The following is a 21,288-nucleotide window of genomic DNA, read 5'->3' on the forward strand; positions in this document are numbered from 1 at the left end:
AAATAATGGTAAGATGTACCACGATTTATTAAATTTCTATGGGGAGAAGAATTTGAGGACAGAAGAAAAGAGAATCAGAATTACTGAAAGTCAAACTGTATGCTAAGTCTGTGCCCAAGTCTGTGCCTTTATGTATATCATATTTAATCTTTGAAACAATCCTGCAAGACCTATCGGTATCTGCTAAGATCAGAGTGGTTGGGTAACCTCTCCAAAGTTACAACACATGTATCTTCTAGAGATCACTGCCCTGCTGTATAATATCACACATTTGATATTAACTGAGTAAAGAACATTGGTAAGTACTGCCTCTTCAGTCAAAAAATTTGAACCTGGGACGCCTCAGTGGCTCAGTTGGTTAAGCGGCTGCCTTCAGCTCAGGTCATGATCCCAGCGTCCTGAGATGGAGTCCCACATCGAGCTCCTTGCTCAGCAAAGAGCCTGCTTTTCCCTCTGCCTCTGCCCCACTATGTCTGCCTGAGTTCGCTCTCTCTCTCTGACAAATAAATAAATAAAATCTTAAAAAAAAATTTTAACCTATGAGATTAACATGTATTAAGAAATTTTTTTTACTTTTTAAATTTTTTTTTAAGGATTTTACTTGTTTGAGAGACAGAGATGACAAGTACGCAGAGAAGCAGGGAGAGAGAGAGGAGGAAGCAGGCTCCCTGCTGAGCAGAGAGCCTGATGCGGGGCTTGATGCCAGGACCCTGAGACCATGACCTGAGCCGAAGGCAGAGATTTTAACCCACTGAGCCACCCAGGCACCCCAAGAAATTTTTTATTTAATGTCTACAATGCGTATTTCACTTCAATTCTTCTATTGCTTCTCATTCCCCTTTAATATTTAATCCTGCTCTGATTATAACAGAAGGCTTGCTGTTCTGAGACTTGAAATCCAAATTCTGAGAGCCTCTCTTTGTAACTGATGATTTATGTGCCATATTTTCTTAGAAAGTTAAAATACACATTAGAATGGTGACTTCGTTTTTCTAAGAGAATGTTCATCACAGTGAAATATGCAACGTTAGTTTAACAACATAGTTAATATTAAAGTATATTAGATAAAATAAATTACTTTAAATTTTCAAAGTATGTATAGTTGAAGGAGAACACTCTCTTTTTTTAAAACATATACATACATTCCATACTTTTTATGATTGGATAGATAAATTATGAGGGGTGTGTGTGTGTGTAATAACCTCTATAGGCCATTAATAATGATTGGACTTTTAGCACAAATGTTCATGTTATGTTATTAAATAAAAGTCAAGTAAAGTAAATAGTACAATTATACTTCTATAAAAGAAATACATGAAAATATTAAAATGACTTTTTATCTTTTTTTTAAAAGATTTTATTTATTTATTTGACAGAGAGAGATCACAAGTAGGCAGAGAGGCAGGCAGAGAGAGAGGAGGAAGCAGACTCCCTGCTGAGCAGAGAGCCCGATGCAGGACTCGATCCCAGGACCCTGAGATCATGACCTGAGCCGAAGGCAGTGGCTTAATCCACTGAGCCACCCAGGCGCCCCTTAAAATGACTTTTTAAATTGCAAAGTATATTTTTCTGATTTTCTAACATGAATATTTATTTATATTGTTATTTTCCAAACTTTGACAAGTATCAGTATCTCTTCCACAACACTAGGCGCTTCTTATTTCTAAAATCATCTTATCACATTATCCTACTTCTAAAAATCCTTCAGAAGTTCTGCATTCCCATAGGATGAAGTTCAAAGTCCAAATGGATGGTCTATAGTGCTCTTTAAAATCTAGTTTCTGGGGGCACCTGGGTGGCTCAGTGGGTTAAAGCCTCTGCCTTTGGCTCAGGTCATGATCCTAGGGTCCTGGGATCGAGCCCTGAATCGGGCTCTCTGCTCTGCGGGGAGCCTGCTTACCCCTCTCTCTCTGCCTACTTGTGATCTCTGTCAAATAAATAAATAAAATCTTAAAAAAAAAAAAAGATCTAGTTTCTGCATACTTCTCCAGATGTATTTTCTAATAATATTCCAGTATATATTCTGCTTTATTTGAGTATAGAAGAGGCTTTCTGTTTCCTAAGTGAGTTTTTCCCATAATTTCTTGTTTCAATGTATGTTTTACCCTCAGCCTAAATTCAAGTTTCATTCTACCTTCAGTCTCATACCTCAAATTCATACCTTAAACCCAGAAGAAATCTTGAGCTTTTCCCCAAACTCTCCTTTCATAGCTAGACAAGTCCTACACCAAAATACCATGTAACTGTACAACTGCCTCTAATTGTGGTTATTTTATTTGTTTGTTTATTTTTGAGAGAGAGAGAGAGAGAGTGAGTGGATGCACACATGTACATGAGAGGACAAGGGGAGGGACAGAGAGAGAGAGAGAGAGAATCCTAAGCAGTCTCCATACCCAGCATGGAGGTCCACATGGGGCTTGAACCTTGAGGGCTCAAGCCTGAGATCATCACCTGAGCTGAAATCAAGAGTCAGATGCCTAATGGACTGAGCCCCCAGGCCTCCCTGATTGTGGTTACTTTAATTGCTTGTTCAGTAGTTTCTCCCACTAGTAGATATGCTACCTGAGAAGAGTTCTTTTTATCTCAATTTAATTGTTCTATCCTCAGTATCAAACACATAGAAATGCTTCATGAAATTTTAATAAGCAAAAATATGAGTATTTATAGATCGTATCACTTTATATAATGTTTTCTGTTTTTTGGGTTACAGCCCTCAAAGTACATTAGCTAATTTTCTTGTTAGAATTGGTTTAAAGGAAATCCTTTCCCACTGCTAGTGAAATGAAACATCAGTGTGGGAGTGCCCTGGTGGAGTCCACATGGGACTTTCATCAGTATTGCACTCTTGTTATTAACTAGTGTGTAGAGATGGTTTTCTTTGATTTGGACTGGATTTGTGCTCTCAGCATTGCCCCACACTGAACTGACCATGGCTAGGGAAATTCAGCAATTATTCCCAAAGAGTGGAGTTTATGTTTTAGAGAATACAATTCTCTATTCATTCAACAAATATTTATTTGATCCAAGCACTCTTTGATACACCTAGGGTACAGAAATGAACAAAACAAAGTGTCAGTCCTAATGGACATAAACAAAATGTTATTTCTAACAATAGTTAACCTTCACTGCATATTTGCCAGAGGCTAAATGCATCTTCACGTGCACTATTTCATTTGCTTTTCGTAACACTCCTAAGCTTTGAGTGCCATAATTATCCCAATTTCAAACTAAAATATACTAGAACTAGAATGTGTATACTTTTCCATCATAATAAAAGTGTATACTTTTACCCTCCAGTCAGTTTCATATACTGGAAAGAGCAAAATTTTTGGATTCAGGCCTTTCTCCAAAGCTGTGAGAGTTTTGACATGTCATTTTGCCTAATTTTCATCTTTCTTCTGCATATTGGAAATAGTAAATACCACATAAAGGTACTACACAGAATTAATGATACAATAAGCAAAGTATTTATTTATTTTTAAAGATTTTATTTATTCACTTGACAGAGAGATCACAAATAGGCAGAGAGGCAGGCAGAGAGAGAGGGGGAAGCAGGCTCCCCGCTGAGCAGAGAGCCCGATGCAGGGCTCAATCCCAGGACACTGAGATCATGACCTCAGCTGAAGGCAGAGGCTTAACCCACTGAGCCACCCAGGCACCCTAAGCAAAGTATTTATTAATGTGCATGGCCTGCAGTGTATCCCATGGTGTTCATTACTAACTCTTGAATCTACTACTGTAGATGATAGCTAGTTCTGTGGGAAAATTATTTAACCAAATCCTAAATAGGTGACTCTTCTAAGAAATAAGGTTTATTAAAAATGCTTATAATGATAAATATACTATAGGTTAATAAATTATTTTTGATTGAATGTTAGAACTTATTAAACTGTAAAACATTTTTAACTTTGTTGTATCAATATAATATTTTCTGTAAATAATACTTATCTATTGATTAAAGTGGATGCATAAAAATTAAGACTAACCTCATCTGGGTTTTTTTGGATTTTGTTTATATACTTATAGTCAACGATAATAAATCAGTGGTCTGAATTACTTACATAGTGGACTGTATCAATTACTTATAATTTTTAAAATTTTAAATTCTCTCATCTATCTTAGGTAATTATTATGAAATAAAAGCTAGTCAATGCTTAGTTTTGAAATCTAAAATCTTTGGTTTTTTTCTATCCATAAATAACTTTAATAAGTGAATTATATGACCTTCTCATGTGATTTGTCTAAATGTTCTTCACCATTAGATTTAGACAAATCTAAATGTTCTTCACCAAAGCAGATATTCTGATATAGAAAAATTTTTGTTTCCCACCTCTTTGAATAGATCTAAGCTTGTCCCTTGTTATGATGTTTTCATAGAATAATGAGAAGATGAAACTAATCTCTAAACGTTCATTCTCTGACTTTTATTAAGCTTCATATATTTAAAGATTCTACTGTAAAGGAAAGTCTTTACTTTAGACTGTCCAGCTTTCTTAACTGAGAAATGACAATTATTTTCTTCCAATATGTTTCTTTGTTAGTGAAGACCTAAAAGCCAGATGCTCACTCTAATTTAATTCAATTACTAAATTCTTTGATTTTGTACTATGCATTTTGTACCATATATATATATATATATATATATATATATATATATATATATAAAATTGAAGGGCTTTTCTCTTATTTCTCCAAGTAGAGCCAGTAAAACTGTCCTGTGATTACATTCCACATACAACTAAATTATTTTCATTAACAAAATGTGATTTTTTCATTTTAAAATAGGAGATTATAGGAAGACAAATAACATTTTCCTGTTTTGTCTTGTTTTCCAACTCTTCTTAGATCCTTTATGCTTCTGGGAAGGTCTACATGATATTTTTTGTTGTGATAAGCTTTTGGTTTGCTTTTTACATAGCAAGTTTGTTCTTGGGCATACTTGCTATGTCCTATGAAGAAGAAAAGCAGAAAGCTGCTGAAAAAGCTAAGAAGATTGAGCCAAAATTTCAGCAGACTTCAAAAGAACATCAAGAAGGAGACAAAGCAGTTGAGGTATGAATTTTTCTTAATGCTTCATAGAATCAAAGAATTTGAGCTATTTCCTCAAGATCTTGGAGTATATTGCTTTCTAATGGTGCTCAGTACTGTGTGTTGTACATGGTAAAAATATTACCAGTGATCTTGATAAGTGGGCTCACTTTTGCTACAAAACATTGTTTCTTCAGTGCACCATGGCAAGAGCGACCAAGAGCTTTAAATATTTCTTTAAGACAGATACATTTTTGTTCCAAAATGTATATTACTACTGCTGATAAATGATGGATATATTATTTTTCAAACTTGACTTCTCTGAATGCAGGTTTAGTTTATTAATTCAAACTTGCTTCTGATAGTTCATCAGAATTAACTGGAAAATTTCAGTATTCAACTCAAAAATGATGCTGTCTTCCATAATTTAGAAATCATGAAGTACTAAAAGCATAGATAAAAAATACAGTACTGAAATTGTGAAAAGAGCAAACAAATGTACTCACTGGCTTTCTAGCTCTTTCAGGAGGAAATGCACTATACATCTTGATATAAAGAATTATTTTATCCATGGAATAACCAAATCCATGATAGTAAAACTTAATAAAGTTTAACTCTAATTTTCAATTATTTAATGTGGCTTTTGAGTTTATTTTCAGATTTTTAGCTCTATTGCAAAAGATTCAGTCTATGAATCTCAAAGTATTGACAGAAGTAACATTAAAGAAGTTGTAGAGATTATCTTTAAAAAATCAAAATTGTGCCGTAAGTGTACTAAGGGAAGAGGACCCAGGTAAGCAACCACAAGTAGCTTTCTTATATTCAATCTCAGACTTCTTTCTCCACTGGGGAGGAAGAGGTTTAGCTTAGTTTCCTAACACCCCTGGCTGGAGCTGTTGAGGTTTATGGTGGGCAGGAGTCAAGTGGCCTGGGGTAGGATACATTCCTTGTCTCTTCCAGGTGTTGCTCCCTTCCCCTGCATTGTAAGGACCCTTTAGCCTGGGAGCTTGGTCTTTGGAGAGCTCTGGGCACAAAGTGGCCATGGTCAAGTTGAATTCTCCTTGACTGGAGTGGCTTAGTTACAGGACTTCACTTGGGAGGAGGTGTCATACCCTGCCTCCTTTTCCATCCTTTTAGATTTGTTACGATTTTGCACTCTCAACACCTGCTTATAAAGGTTGTCTACACTGGGAAAAAAAGAAACAACTTGATGGCAAAAGGGCAGATTCAGGGAGCAGACAAAGGATAGAAAAGAGCTATACTAACACCCTGTCATATGAAGAGGGTAAAAAGAGATGGGGAAAAGTTAAGAGCTAAGATATACTCTGGCACTAAGTGGAATGCGTAATAAGGCTGGCTAAGAGATTTATTAATATCAAAGGTAACTTCTGGGTCAAAAGGGGGTAAAATGTTAACTTCTCTCTATATAAAACTATTAAGTCATCATCAGTAAAGACGCTCTAGAAAAGTAGTTCTACTAAAAATGTGGGAACTGAAGAACAGAATGTAAGATCATACCAGATTCAAGTTATTGATAGATACTGTGTCTACATGGTTCATAACATGCATACCACTGAAACAAGAAGCGATTATAGACAGTATGAAGAAAACATGTATAAAAAGAAGCTATTGAGTGTAGCCATTATATCATCCATGAGGAAGTCACAGAAAAGATTACAAAAGATTTCTGTCTCTAGAAATGAGTGTGGGGTTCTTCTGATTGAATGATTATGGTCTGAATGGTATTCAAATGTGTAATTTGTTTTGAAGTGGTTTTTCAAATGTCAAGGACTACACACAAATGTATCCAAGAGCACAATACTTCTCTTATGCCAAGATGAGATGCCCTATTAACTCTGCTTAGGAAGAACTTGTATTATTTCCCAATTTCTTAATATCTCCATTCATTTGGCTGGTTTGGGTCACATGAAGCCTTTCTGGTTTTAATTAAAATCTTTCAATTGTAAAGGATTTCTTTTCCTGGAAGAACACTAGAACATTTTGTCAGGAAAAACTTTTTTAGGAAGTAAAAGCGAAGGTCATTTTCACAAGATTTACTTTCTTTTCCTTTTTTATGTATACATAAGAAAATGCTGGAAAGGGAATTTAAAATGGAACATACTGAGGACCCTATAGGTGACTGATTTGATTTAAGACTAATCAGATTCTAATTCTCATGTTGGAATTACTGGGAGATTACTTAGATGCTTCATATTCTCACCTTGTAGGAAAGCAGTAGATCATATTGGCTAAAAGCACAGTTTGCAGTCAGATAAATATAGATTTCCGTCTGTTTTAGCCACTTAATAGATGTATGGTATTTGCCAAGTCTGTTAACTTTTCTGAACTTCAACTTCTTTGTCTGCAAGATGTATATAATTGTAGTATCTGTCTCATGTTGATGCGAGATTCAAATGAAAAAAATTCTTGTAAAGCAGTTGGCAATGCTTAGAGTATACTGAGCAACTGAAAAAAAATATTAATTGCTAATTATAGGAAACACAAGAAAGCACAGCAGTACCTAATGGATTATACTCCATCAACATAAAACTCTTAAGTCTTTGACACTATCCCCCTTTCGGGGCAATTAAAATAATAATAACAACAGTAATAGCAATAATAGTATATAATGTTTATTGAGTGTCAACTATGTTCCACACGTATGATAAGCATCTTCATGATCTTCAAATTTTATCTTCATTGAAGAGTTCTGTTGGAAAGTTTGACCTGTATTTATTGGTGTCTGATTTCTCAACACTTTACTTCATTTTTTGCCACTTTATTTTCCTGGAGGCTCAATGCTGAAACTATATTATTCCATCAATTGCACAGTTGGCAGATGAAACTTTCTTAAGAATTGCCAGTCATGGGGCACCTGGTTGGGTTATGGGTTAAGCCTCTGCCTTCGGCTCAGGTGATGATTTCTGGATCCTGGGATTGAACCCTGCATCCTGGCTCTCTGCTCAGTGGGGAGCCTGGTTCCTCCTCTGTCTGCCTGCCTCTCTGCCTACTTGTGGTTTCCTTCTCTCTCTGTCAAATAAATAAAATCTTAAAAAAAAATTGCCAGTTGCTGTCCAAACCTCAAGAAGAGAATCAGATATACACAACTGTAAGAATATAAATATTTTTAAAAACATTTTCCCATCTAAAATGATATCCTTATAGCTCATCTATCTAATTAAATAAAACATTATTGACAATCTACTATATGCTAGGCATTATACTAAGCTTTGGAGATTTTAAAATGTTAATAAATACAAATATAGCATCTATCTATAGGTAATGGTCTAATGGGGAGATAGACCATAAAATTATCATACACATAAAATTGTACCTCTCTGACTACCAGACATTATGTGTTTCCTGAAGTTATGGGTTGGGAGACATAAAACACCACATACAATATATTCTTGCCATAATCTGAGCTAAGCCTAGTAAGCCTCTAGATCTGTCTTTTTCTAGAGACTGTAATAAAAGAACACTGGGGCGCCTAGGTGGCTCAGTGGGTTAAAGCCTCAGCCTTCGGCTCAGGTCATGATCTCAGGGTCCTGGGATAGAGCCCCATGTCGGGCTCTCTGCTCAGCGGGGAGCCTGCTTCCCTTCCTCTCTCTCTGCTTGCTTCTCTGCCTACTTGTGATCTCTGTCTGTCAAATGAATAAATGAAATCTTAAAAAAAAAAAAAAAGAGAAGAGAAAAGAACATATTAAATTATTAAATTACACTAAAAGGACATAATATATCAAATCAAGAATGTGGAAAATTCTACAGTTGTAAGTGATCCATTATCATCAACAAGTAAATCACAATAGAAAAAATAAAGCCACAAGATAATCAGTAGGCCTATGAAAAAAATGCAATATGGGGATCTTTTTTGTATTTGATTGGAACAAATAAACTATAATAGAAAGTTTCTGAGCAATGAAAGGAAACAGAGCATGGTGTAAGTATTGGATAATATTTAGGAATTACTAATTTTCTGATAGTGATCTTAATATTGTGATTGTGTCTTACAAAGTTTATTCTAAGAATTATATGATGTCCAACATATTTTTCCTGAAATATTTTGAATAAAGTGGGGTGAGTAATACATGAGAAGTGAAGAGTATACTATTATTAAATTTTAAGGCTAGATATTAGGTACCTGTTGATTCACTGTATTATTCTCTTCATAAATAAATGAAACCGTAGCAAGTGCTATAAAAGTGAGAAACATGATGTTTTAGGAGACTATATAAAGGATTTCCCTGAGTAATAACAGGGTTTTCTGAGGAACTGATGCTTGAACCAAGTTCTAAAGAATGAGAGAATGCCATGTAAGGGGAAGGAACAGAGTGAGTCAGAATTTTAAAAAAAGGCCAGTGTAGCTGCAGTAGAGAGAGCAAATGTGAGTCTAAAATGAGTATATCAGGTGTTCACTGCTAAATGCTAGAAATATGGCTGGATTCTTTCTTATTCATGCCTCCTTTCTAGAGAAAATTTAAACCAGTTGTGAGAACAGGAATTTTAGGTGCTTTTTCCAGTCTAATTTTAACTTTAGATATGCCCTTATTAGCTCTTAAACTTCCAAACAGATTACTGAGTCAGGATCTACTTAATTTGCATTATATAATGGTTCTGTCCTTAGTAGTTGGCCAACTTGTGGGCGTTCATTCAATATTTTTAAGAGCTCCATTTAGGTAACTATATTACTAAACCAATATGTAGTTTATTCACTTTAGATTCTAAAATATATCCACAGTTCAAGCCAAACAAGTAGAGATTAAACATGACCACATCAACAATAACATAGTTACTTTCCTCACTGTACCCACTTCACACAGATGATTATCTTGACTAAATTCCTTCTTGGGGTGATTCCATCAGACATTGTCACTATCAGAAACATCTCTAGGAGAAGCAATTCCTTTATCCTAATGGAAGGACTAGTGGAAGGTATTCAGTATACCACAAAGTATCATCTTCATGAAGTTAAACCTGGGAAATCCCTGTTAGACTTTAATAACAGAACAATTATGCTTCTCTTGGTTTTTGACTCATGGAAATTTGAAACTGTATAAATTATAACTTATTTTTTATTATGTTAGTCACCATTCTATAACTTACATTTTATGAAACCTTTTAAGTCAGTTAAAAAATAGTTTCTGGAGTAAGTTTAGTTAAGGTAAATAAATTAACCTCACATCCTGAGTTTTTAGCTTACTTTTTCAGAAAAAAAAAATTAGTAATGAGGGAACAGAGATCAGTAGACCTGAAGAATCTGTCATTTTCATGGTGGAATCAGTATATGGTAGAGTTGGTTTTTACCTCCTCTGACTCTAGTATGTATGAAATTAGAGGAAACTTGACTGATACTGAATGAGATAAATATGATGATTTCTTGATCTCTGTTATGCTACTTCAGGAAGACTAGAGCAGAACCTGCCAACTACGTTGTGCTGGGTATCAGTTATCATTGAGATCCGACCACTGATTCTTTCAGTGTTAGTGAAGCAGCACCCCCATCCCACTTACCTCCATTCTAGAGCAGCCTGGCCTATTCAAATTTATTTACTCTTTATTTCACCTATTTAGCTACACCTATTTTCCAAGGTAAATGTTTACCAATACCTATTTAACTTGGTATCATGTTACCAAGTTAACAAACATATCAATTTCATTCTCCTTTGTGTCAAATATAAACACTGTTGGGAACTCTGTGGTGTAATATAATCTACCCATTGTCAGGTTTTTTTTTTCTTTTGTGTGTGCCCGCGTGCATGCACACACACACATAGATTTCTGTCTCTAGAAATGAGTGTGGGGTCCTTCTGGGGGTGGGGCAGAGGGAATCTAGAGGCAGAGAGGGAATCTTAAGTAAGCTTCACACCCAGTGCAGAGCCCAGTGAAGGGCTTGATCTTACAACCCTGAGATCATGACCTGAGCCGAAATCAAGAGTTGGACACTTAACTGACTGAACCACCCAGGTGTCCCACCATTGTCAGTTTCGTAGAGTTTAAATTCAAATATAAATTATATTCTTGGTCACTAGAAATACCTGATCTCTATTTGTGATAACTATGATGGTATACAAGTTGAGACATCTACATCAAACCCTAGGAATATGTTTCCAGAGCAAGGCTTCTTTTGAACTCTGTGTAACCACATCGGTAAAATAGAGTATCTTAAAACCACTAACTCAAGTGACAAGACAAAAAGAAGTGATTCCCTTGTGGAATTTTCAGATATGTTCTAGCCAAAACAACTCTTTTAAATCCATTCTTTTATTGATTCTTTTACCTGATACTATTCAAGTTTATTTAATTACCACAGAGCCAACTATTTTTTAAAAAGATTTTATTTATTTGACAGAGAGAGATCACAAGTAGGCAGAGAGGCAAGCAGAGAGAGAGAGAGGAGGAAGCAGGCTCTCTGCCGAGCAGAGAGCTCGATGCGGGACTCGATCCCAGAACCCTGAGATCATGACCTGAGCTGAAGGCAGAGGCTTAACCCACTGAGCCACCCAGGTGCCCCAAATAATTTTTATTTTATCAAGAGTTTTCAAAGTTATAGAATACCTTCAAGGAAAAATGTAAGGTGTTTGAGAAATACTACTATTCAGTAGTAGTATGTTTGCCAACGGGATATTTTGCAGTGATCCTAAAGTATACGTTGAATGGTTTATCAAGTATGAGTAATGAATCGCTTTTCAGCCTTTTGGCTAAGATCAAGTGCAAATACGAGTAATAAAAACAGTATTCTCTGATTTCCTACTTTTATAGTTGATCTCATTGTGTGAAATGATTTTTTTGAGTTGCAGGATAATACACATTCATTACCAAAAAGTACTAAATCAGTTTAATATTGCGTATAGTGTAAAGACTAGCACATGATGAAACCCAAAAAGATTTCTGGAAATAAGAATCAGCATTTTAAAGAAGGTTATAAACTTTCTTATAGTTTTAGTCTTATATCTACAAAGGCAGAAGCCAGCACTGGACTCATCTAATTTCTTTTTAGACCAAGACCACACAAATAGAAATGAAGAAAAGATCACCAACTTCTGTGATTACTTCTTTGAATATGTTGGATGATGCTACTGCTGCTATCAGACATGAGGAAGGTAAAGTAAAAAAATAGTTAGACACTCCGAAAGGTACTATTGATAAGACTAACTTTTAAAGTAATCCTGTAACTTCTTTAGAATTGCAGATGATAACAAAAATTTAAGGAATAACATAAGAATATTAAAATGAGCAATTCCATACACATAGTATTTTAAACATTGGTATTTTAGACATTCTTATCACTCACCAAAGAGTACTAAGAAATTTTCTTTAACATTGAAAGCAACAAAGTATTAACTTATAACTTAAAACAGAGGTTGGATAATATAACAATCATATGTTAAGATATTTTTCTATATATAACCAGTAATTCATTGTCATGGACAATATTAAAAGATATTTATGCTTTTGTAAAGTATAAAAATCTAGAAATTCTAAATCATAATACTCAACTTCTATATTTGTTTTCTTGAAAGAAACTCCTATAGAAACTCTTTGTTTTCTTGAAAGAAACTCCAATTAGAAACTTTCTAATACACAGTTTATCACATTTCATTTGTCTATCTCAGCAAGCATGAACAAAATAAAGGAAATTTGCTTTGCTCTGCTTTTTATTAGTACAGAATATTTTTATTTGTTAATTCCAAATCAGAAGTCTAGTCTAAACATCTCTTTGCATGCAAAAGTCAAAATATTTTATTAGTTAGAACTTAAACAATTTGCTAGTGTTTAACTTTTTTATTTCTTTATTTCAGAATCTGAAAAATCCAGGAAGAGATGCCCATTGTGTTGGCAGAGATTTGCTAAAACTTTCTTGATCTGGAATTGTTCTCCCTGTTGGTTAAAATGGAAAGAGTTTATCCATATGATTATAATGGACCCATTCACTGATCTTGTCCTTACCATATGCATAATTCTAAACATATGTTTTTTGGCCTTAGAATGTTATCCGATGAGTGAAGAAACCAACAATGTTCTTAGTATTGGAAACCTGGTAAGGCTCTTGTACCTTATTTTCATTTATGACTTCAGCTTTTCTTTAGTTATCATTACCCCATTATTTTATTTTATTTTATTTTATAATTCCAGTGTGTTGCAAATGAATTATATGCATAGTAGATGAAGTATTGTGTTCATACTTCCACAACTGATCATCCCCAGCCCTGCTTTGTAGGTGTTCTTCTCATTGAATAAGTTTGTAGCTGAAGCTTAAAATTCTGCCATTTAAGTTTGAGATTCTAGTCAGTTGCTTGGCAGTTAGATTAAATGGAAATATTATTTATTTCTTCTCCCTTCCCAAACATATCCTGGTATATACCATATATATATATGGTATATATATATATATATATATATATATATATATATATATATCCATAGCTTCATAAAACAGAGCTGAGAAGAGGTGAAATAACAAATGCAAACTCCTCACTGACACCTGAACTCTAAATCCTGACTACAACCGCACCTGCCCTGTCTGCTCTAGCCTCTAGTCTTTGGCTTGATGGGAACTTATCCTTTTTTTAATCGATACAAAGCAAAAAGCAAAACAGATTTCTGTGAGTTTAAAAACAAGTCGCGTCCAAGAAAATATACAATGTTCAATTTTCTTTGCTTTTATATTGGTGGTTGTTTGTTGCTTGGTATTAGTATAAATGGCTAAAATGCTACCCATTTTGAATTATATATTTACTTGGAACCAATACAACAATTTAGTCATTTCTACCAGTATAGTTTTCAAGAGACAGTGTTTACAGGTTTACTTTTTTTTCCCCTTGGTTCACATATGCACTTTTTTTTTTTTTAAAGATTTTATTTATTTATTTATTTGACAGACAAAGATCACAAGTAGGCAGAGAGGCAGGCAGAGAAGCAGATAGAGAGAGAGGAGAAAGCAGGCTCTCTGCCATGACCCGAGCTGAAGGCAGAGGCTTTAACCCACTGAGCCACCCAGGCGCCCCCATATGCACTTTTTAAATTCTTTCACAGTTTAAAAAATTAAATATCTTATCATGTATTCCTTATCCCCAAAAGAACCATTCAAAATGAAAAGATTTTCATCTTTAAATATTCTTTTGTTGTCTTTCAAGACAGTTTTTGTAAATATTTGAAGATTCTGTATACAGTGTTTGACGTTAGACTGTTAAATTAAAAATGTTTGAGTCTATCCTTATAATAATATAGACTCCAAAACTAATCAGCTCTTGAGAGAGGAACTGTGAAGAATGTGGCAGTGAAAAGTTATACTTTTTGTGTATGAGGTTTTGATATTGTAATTGGAAGCATATTCTCATCTGTGTGTTTTATTTCTGTTTAGATTTTTATTGGAATTTTCACAGCAGAAATGATTTTGAAAATCATTGCAATGCATCCATATGGATATTTTCAAGTAGGTTGGAACATTTTTGATAGCCTGATTGTGTTCCATGGTTTAGCAGAACTTTATCTAGCAAATATTCATGGAGTGGCTCTTTTTCGAACATTCAGGGTGGTAAGTAGGATCCAAGATTTCCATTTTATTTTATGAAAATTTATCTCAGCCTCCTCAGACACAACACAGGAAGAATAGTAACACTTATCCCACTGGGGTATTTGAAATAATAAATGAATTAATTTTTATGTAAAGAGCTTAGAAGGTGCCCCAGGAAGAATAAACATTTTCCTGTCATTTGACCAAAACCTCAAAGGAAATAAGCTACATATGTAGCAAATTTGAGGTATAGTTTTAGGAAGCAGGACCAGAGTTACTGGTCAGTTGTGAGGAGCAGGTTAATGTGGAGTCCCAGAAGCAGAATGCCAGTGTATAACTAAGGAATTTGAATGAGGTGAGTATTTCTAAATGTAGAGTTAGAAAACGTTATAAAAGACCAGAAAGGCCAGGGGAATGTTATTACGAAAGTCTTTAAGTCAGAATTGGTATATATGCCTGTAATGTAGAGTAGTAGTAAGAATCAGAAAACTACCCAAGGAAATAATGTTATTAGAAGAATATATATGGGTATGTTACATACTTGATCAGTAATATATTCTCGTAAGAAGTTGCAGGAATGTAGCAGGAATCAAGTACAATTAAGTAGATTTGATCTTATCTAAATACTTCAGAACACTGCCTTATGTCCTCATCTGTACATTTTTCTCGTCAGTAAGATAAACATATGTGAGATGTACCTGTCAAATTTATGGATGAAACAAGACTGGTAAATACTAAAAAAAGATAATAAGAGATAGTATCAAGGTATCTGAAAGGCTGGTGTGGATTGTATATAAATGATTCAGTTTTACATGGATAAATGTGAAACCCAACTTTTGAGTCCAGAAAGACAACTATATACTAAAAAAAGTTGGGGAAGGTATAACATATATAAAAGGAAATGTTTCAGCTTTAGATGACTAAGTTCACTGTAATATGGTGGCTAAAATTTTAAGGTAATCCTATCCTGTTTCAATAGAAATCTAGTGAAAACAAGAGAAATATCCAGACTAAACTGAACAGACTGCTGTGTTTGGTTTCTGATATGTTACTTTAAAGGAAAATACATAATAGAAACTTCAGTGGAATTTAATGGGACCTAACAGACTTTTTTCAATATCATCTATATGTCAGAATGTGGGAGAATTTCCTGTGTTGTGAAAAGCGAAACAAAGGATGGATAGTTGCCCTACGAGATATTAAAACATAAAACTAGAGTAATTATAATCACATAATAGCGAATGGAAATTGACAGATCAACAGAAGAAGATATGTATGGATCTAGTGTAAAAAATACAGAATATATATGATGTATTAAGAATTGTATAAAATGAATTTTCAGTGGTTAGTATTAACAATCTTAAAACTGAGTATTACATTAAAGACTACATATGTAGTGTATAATGCTGATAAAAATCTTAAATGTACATCATAATAAATAGTGACCAAGTTTTTCATTGTTTCTTATTTTTGTTGTTTCTGGCATTGCTGTATTAGTTGAGAATTTTCAAGTTGGCAAAATACTGGCCAACGTTTAAGATTCTGATGCAGATTCTTAGTATCTCCTTGGTGGCCTTGAAAGACTTGGTCCTGCTGTTGTTCACATTCGCATTCTTTTCTGCTGTGGTTGGCCTGAAGCTGTTTGGTATGAGTTATGAAGCATGCGTCTGCAACATAGACAAAGACTGTCGTCTCCCACGTTGGCACATGCATGACTTTTTCCACTCCTACCTGAATGTGTTCCGGATTCTCTGTGGAGAGTGGATAGAGACTTTATGGGATTGCTTTAAGATAGCTGGCCAATTCAGTTGTATTTCTTTTTACATGATGGTCATTTTAATTGGAAACTTATTGGTAAGTAATCCATGCTTTTAAATTTTTCTTGAAAAACTGATGTAATGTAGTCTGGTATTTTCATGATGTCTGTTAACTGTGTTGTCTGATATGGTGACCTCTAGCCACATGTGATTGTTGGTCACTTAAAATACAGTGGTTCAATCTGAGATGTGCTACAAGTGGAAATATGCACTAGATTTGAAGTCTTAACCTCAAAAAAGAGTGTAAATTATTTTATTAGTAATTTTTATATTGAATGAATTTTTAAATGATGACTTTTTTTCATATTTACTGATTTATTTAGTACAATGGAAGTTTTAACAATTAAATCATACTTTAAACTTGAAGCTAAGGTTCATGACAGTGTTTGTGCTAATTTTTTAAAAATTTTTTCAATTTAGTTATTTTCAGAAAAACAGTATTCATTATTTTTTCACCACACCCAGTGCTCTGTGCAATCCGTGCCCTCTGTAATACCCACCACCTGGTACCCCAACCTCCCCCCCCCCACCACTTCAAAACCCTCAGATTGTTTTTCAGAGTCCATAGTCTCTCGTGATTCACCTCCCCTTCCAATTTACCCCAACTCCCTTCTCTCTAACACTCCCTTGTCCTCCATGATATTTTTAATGTATTTAGTTAAATAAAATGTTAGTAAAATTAATTTCACCTGTTTTTATTTATGCTCTTAACGTGACTACTAGAAAGTTGCATAGGTGACATGCATCATATTTCTGTTGGAAACACTGCTGTATAACCTTGCTACTCAAGTAGCATTGGCATCATGTGGGAGGTAGTTATCAATGCAGACTTTTAGACCTCATCCCAGATCTATGGAAGTAGAATCTACATTTTAACAATAACCCCAGATTTTTATATGCGCATTAAATTTTAAGAAGCACTTAAATGTAACACTGGTTGTCAAACTTGGCTGTACATTGGAATAAGCTGGGGAATTAATAAAACGATAGAATACCCCAGATCCATTCCCAGAGATTTTGATTTTATTGTTTTGTGGACATAGGCTGGTCATCAGGATTTTTTTAAAGGTTTCATTTGATTAAATTGCAGCAAAATTTGAAAGTCATTGGTTTATTAAACTATTGTGCTTTAACTAAAAGGTAAAGCTATCACTTTTAAATTCCCAGTGATTGAACTGTTGTTATGTAGATTGAATAAGTAGCTTTCACTTCTTCCAAGAAAACAGAATGGTTTATAGAAGAAAACTGCTCTTACGGGAAGGAAAAATAAGGATTCACCATTTGGTTTTTATTTATAAAATCATAGAGATCAAATAGATTCTCCAAGACTGAAAAAAAAAATCACGTTATACTCCATTGGATCTATTGGTGCCCTTCCTCATTGCTTCTATTTCCCCTTGGTTATAACTCCTGTCCACTTATCACTGCTGTCATTATGTTTAATTGTTGATTTACTTGTCTCAACCTTCCTTATTAAACTAAGCTCCACAAAGGAAAGGATTGAGACTATTCTCTTATATCAACAAAGCCTAGAACAGGGCTCAACCTGTAAAAATATTTCAATGACCTCTGCCTCTATAGCTATTGGTACACTTTCACTTTCCACTGACATAACCCTATTCTTACTGGCAGGAAAAAAAAAACCACACACACACACAACCAGCGTACATACCAGCATGCCTAATTAAAAATGTCAGAGATAGATTTCACTTCAGTTGTGGTATAACACATATGTGCAAACAAGGTCATTAGAGACAGATCTTTGTATATCGCACATCTGTCTTCTGTACATCTGTCTTGCTGGCTAGTAGCTTCTGTTTTATCAGGATGGCTGCTGCAGTCTGAAGCTTGTATTCATATCGTGTCAAATTTAATAGAAGAGAAATTCCTGTTTCATTCCTGGAAATCACAGCAAATTTCTCCTCTTATCTTATTAGCTCTGAGTCACATGTCTATTTGTAAACCCATCTCTATTGCTCAGGGTATGGAATACATTTATTATTTATTGTGCAGAGTGTAGAATATATTAACATATTATTATGTTAAGCTACTCAGAATCCTGTCCTGGAGCTGGAGTTGGCATCATTCCAGAGCCAAATCAACTGATAATAAGGGTGATTTCCCAAATGAAATGTAAGTTTCTGTTCCCAAAAGGAAAGGCCATGGTTGATGGCTATTGACTTAAATAACACATATACATACATACACACACCCAAACACACACACTTCACAAAGAAAAAAAAAAATGCTGAGGCAATTATATAATTGTACTTGTTTCTTTGTTTTTGAACTCCACTCTGTTTCTTATTTTTCTCATTCCTACTGATCAGAAACTTGATGTCAATAGGCAGAGGGATTTCAGGGTAAAATGGAGTTATAAGAGCCTCCACTTCCGATTGATTGGTCATGATATTGCCTGGCTTGCTGAATCTTTTAAACTTTATTCCCCTCAACAGTCATCCATGTGTGGGACATCATGATAATATTAACACTACAGTAAATACAAGGGAGAAAAAAAACAAGGAAACAATCTGTAAGGCTACAGAACTTTCCCCCTGTACTTCCAACTTGTTGCATTATAGTATTGTAATTTCACTTCAAAATTCATGTAAAAAGAAGTGTTTTTCATTTTTTAAATTTAACTTTATCTTATTTGCCCAACAAAATTCCAACAGTGACTCAGCCTTAAGTGGAAACCTTAAAACATTATCATATAAAAAGCCAGTATTTAAGTGACTTTTAAATAGTTACTTGTAGGGGCGCCTGGGTGGCTCAGTGGGTTAGGCCGCTGCCTTCGGCTCGGGTCATGATCTCAGGGTCCTGGGATCGAGTCCCACATCGGGCTCTCTGCTCAGCAAGGAGCCTGCTTCCTCCTCTCTCTCTCTCTCTCTCTCTCTCTGCCTGCCTCTCTGCCTACTTGTAATCTCTGTCTGTCAAATTAAAAAAAAAAAAAGTAAATAAATAAATAGATAAATAGTTACATGTAGTGTTGAGTTGTAGAAAAAAACAGTTCAGATCCAAGAAAACATGGGTTCAAATTCCAGTTGTATCATTTACTAATTAAATGGCTTTGTGCATATTACTCAGGCTCCTTAAGCCTGCAATCTCTAATTGGAGAATCCTTAAATGGTTATTGTAACTTAAATTATATTAGCTAGCACTCTATAAATATTCATAAATATTTACTTTTTTTTTGGCTCTGGATAATAACTCCCCCATCTATAGAATTTTGTTAATTAAACATTATTTAGAAGTTTTAGTTATGCAAACTTTCCAAGTGTCTTCACTTGCAAGTTAAGTAGTTGCCACCAAGTGAATTGTGGTCTCTGGTTGAGTACTAGAAACATAAAAAGAAAAGAAATAGAAAACAATATAAAATGCAGTTGTTTTTTAAAAATAAAAAATTGATGATAAATATGTATGTTGCTCTACATGTTTACATCTTCACAGATTAAATATATGTTAAGATACAATTGCAACAATACTAAAATAGAACATCCATATATGTTAAATTCCTTGATTGCTAATGAAATAATTACTTGTACTTTAAAAATACTTGAAAAATGCTTGCAAAATACTTAAGAAGTACTTGAAAAATAATAAATAAATATTGAATCTTCCTTCTCTTCCATACTACTTTATTTTGATAAGAGTTGCTCAATTCTTACCTAACAGATAGACATCGTTGAGGTAAAAGGAAGGGCAAATTTCAGGAGAGACATTTAAATGTTTTGTTTTATATACATTATGTCATCTTTTGTTTTCCAGTACAAAAACAAAAACAAAAAATATTTTGAATCTCTTTATAGAAACACTGTGACTAGAACAAAGTTATTCTATACTTATGTAATATAATCTTTGTGTCTCCCCCTTCCTTCTTTATTAATGCTCAAATAAGAAGTAGTCAATCCGGTATAGTTTGGTAATTTACACATTCTGTTTTTTATTTTTAATTCAGAGCACACTTGAACAATACAGTAGCATCTTGTAGTATTGCAAAATTTTTATTTATACCATAGTTCAGAGTATTTTGAATTTTGTTAGCCTTTTAACATTTTCACTGTAAGTGTAAATCTGTAGGTATTGTGTGTGTGGTATGTGTTTTAAGATAAAAGAAATCTTAGATTGTAAGCTTTTAAAAATACAACTATTGTAGCAAAATTTTTCCTTGTCCAAATCCTGTCACAAAATCTATTCTTTCATTTATTCTATAATTAATTTTTTCAACAAATATGTATTTATCACTTATTTTGTGCCTAGCACTGTGCTAATTGTCTACTTAAGAGAAAACTTGGTTCCTGCTCACATGAAGTTTATAGTCATGAAATTCTCACCTAACATCCTTTCCTTATTTCTCGCCATGCCTTATAACCAAAGGAAGAAAAAGAAACAACTAACAACCTTAAATTATATTTAGTGTTGCCCTCTTAGCATCCTGAACTCATTGTCTTTGGAGAATGATAGGAATCCTAATAATGTAATTTATAAAAGGGCCATAGAGCCCCTGCCCATATCTGTAAGTTAAATATATATTAGTATACACACACATACACATATATATGTATATATTCTTAAATATAATTCATGTCATTTGAACTTGCCCATTAAAAGCAATATGTAAAAAAAAGCAATATGTAAAACATAATAGAAATTAAATCATAAAAAGCTCAAATAACTAAAAAGAGGCAGATAAACTTCCATAACAAACAAGATACTCAAATTATTATAAGTCTAAGAGAATTATCAATATAAATCAATATAAATCTCCAACTCTAAACTCCAAAAATATTATCTATGTCCTACAATTACAAATCATAAAATCATAAAAATATGATTCTCTATAAACTAAGTGTGGCTTGATCATATCTTTCAGTGATAATAAAGGTCAAAATATACACTTCCTTGAGTTTAAATAACTGACAACTGTTA

General features: G+C 34.0%; 1 protein-coding gene across 1 annotated transcript in view; it reads left to right on the forward strand.

Moving 5' to 3' along the window:
* SCN7A (sodium voltage-gated channel alpha subunit 7) overlaps positions 1 to 21,288 on the forward strand; it is an 84,526-nt gene that overhangs the window by 38,486 nt on the left and 24,752 nt on the right. Inside the window, exons 10-14 of the mRNA XM_082689889.1 lie at positions 4,846 to 5,052; positions 12,026 to 12,128; positions 12,828 to 13,066; positions 14,390 to 14,563; positions 16,040 to 16,396. Coding sequence (XP_082546015.1) covers positions 4,846 to 5,052; positions 12,026 to 12,128; positions 12,828 to 13,066; positions 14,390 to 14,563; positions 16,040 to 16,396 — 1,080 coding nt within the window. The remainder of the gene's footprint in view (positions 1 to 4,845; positions 5,053 to 12,025; positions 12,129 to 12,827; positions 13,067 to 14,389; positions 14,564 to 16,039; positions 16,397 to 21,288) is intronic.

This window comes from Mustela nivalis, assembly GCF_964662115.1.
Source record: "Mustela nivalis genome assembly, chromosome: 11".
Classification (NCBI taxonomy): Eukaryota; Metazoa; Chordata; class Mammalia; order Carnivora; family Mustelidae; genus Mustela; species Mustela nivalis.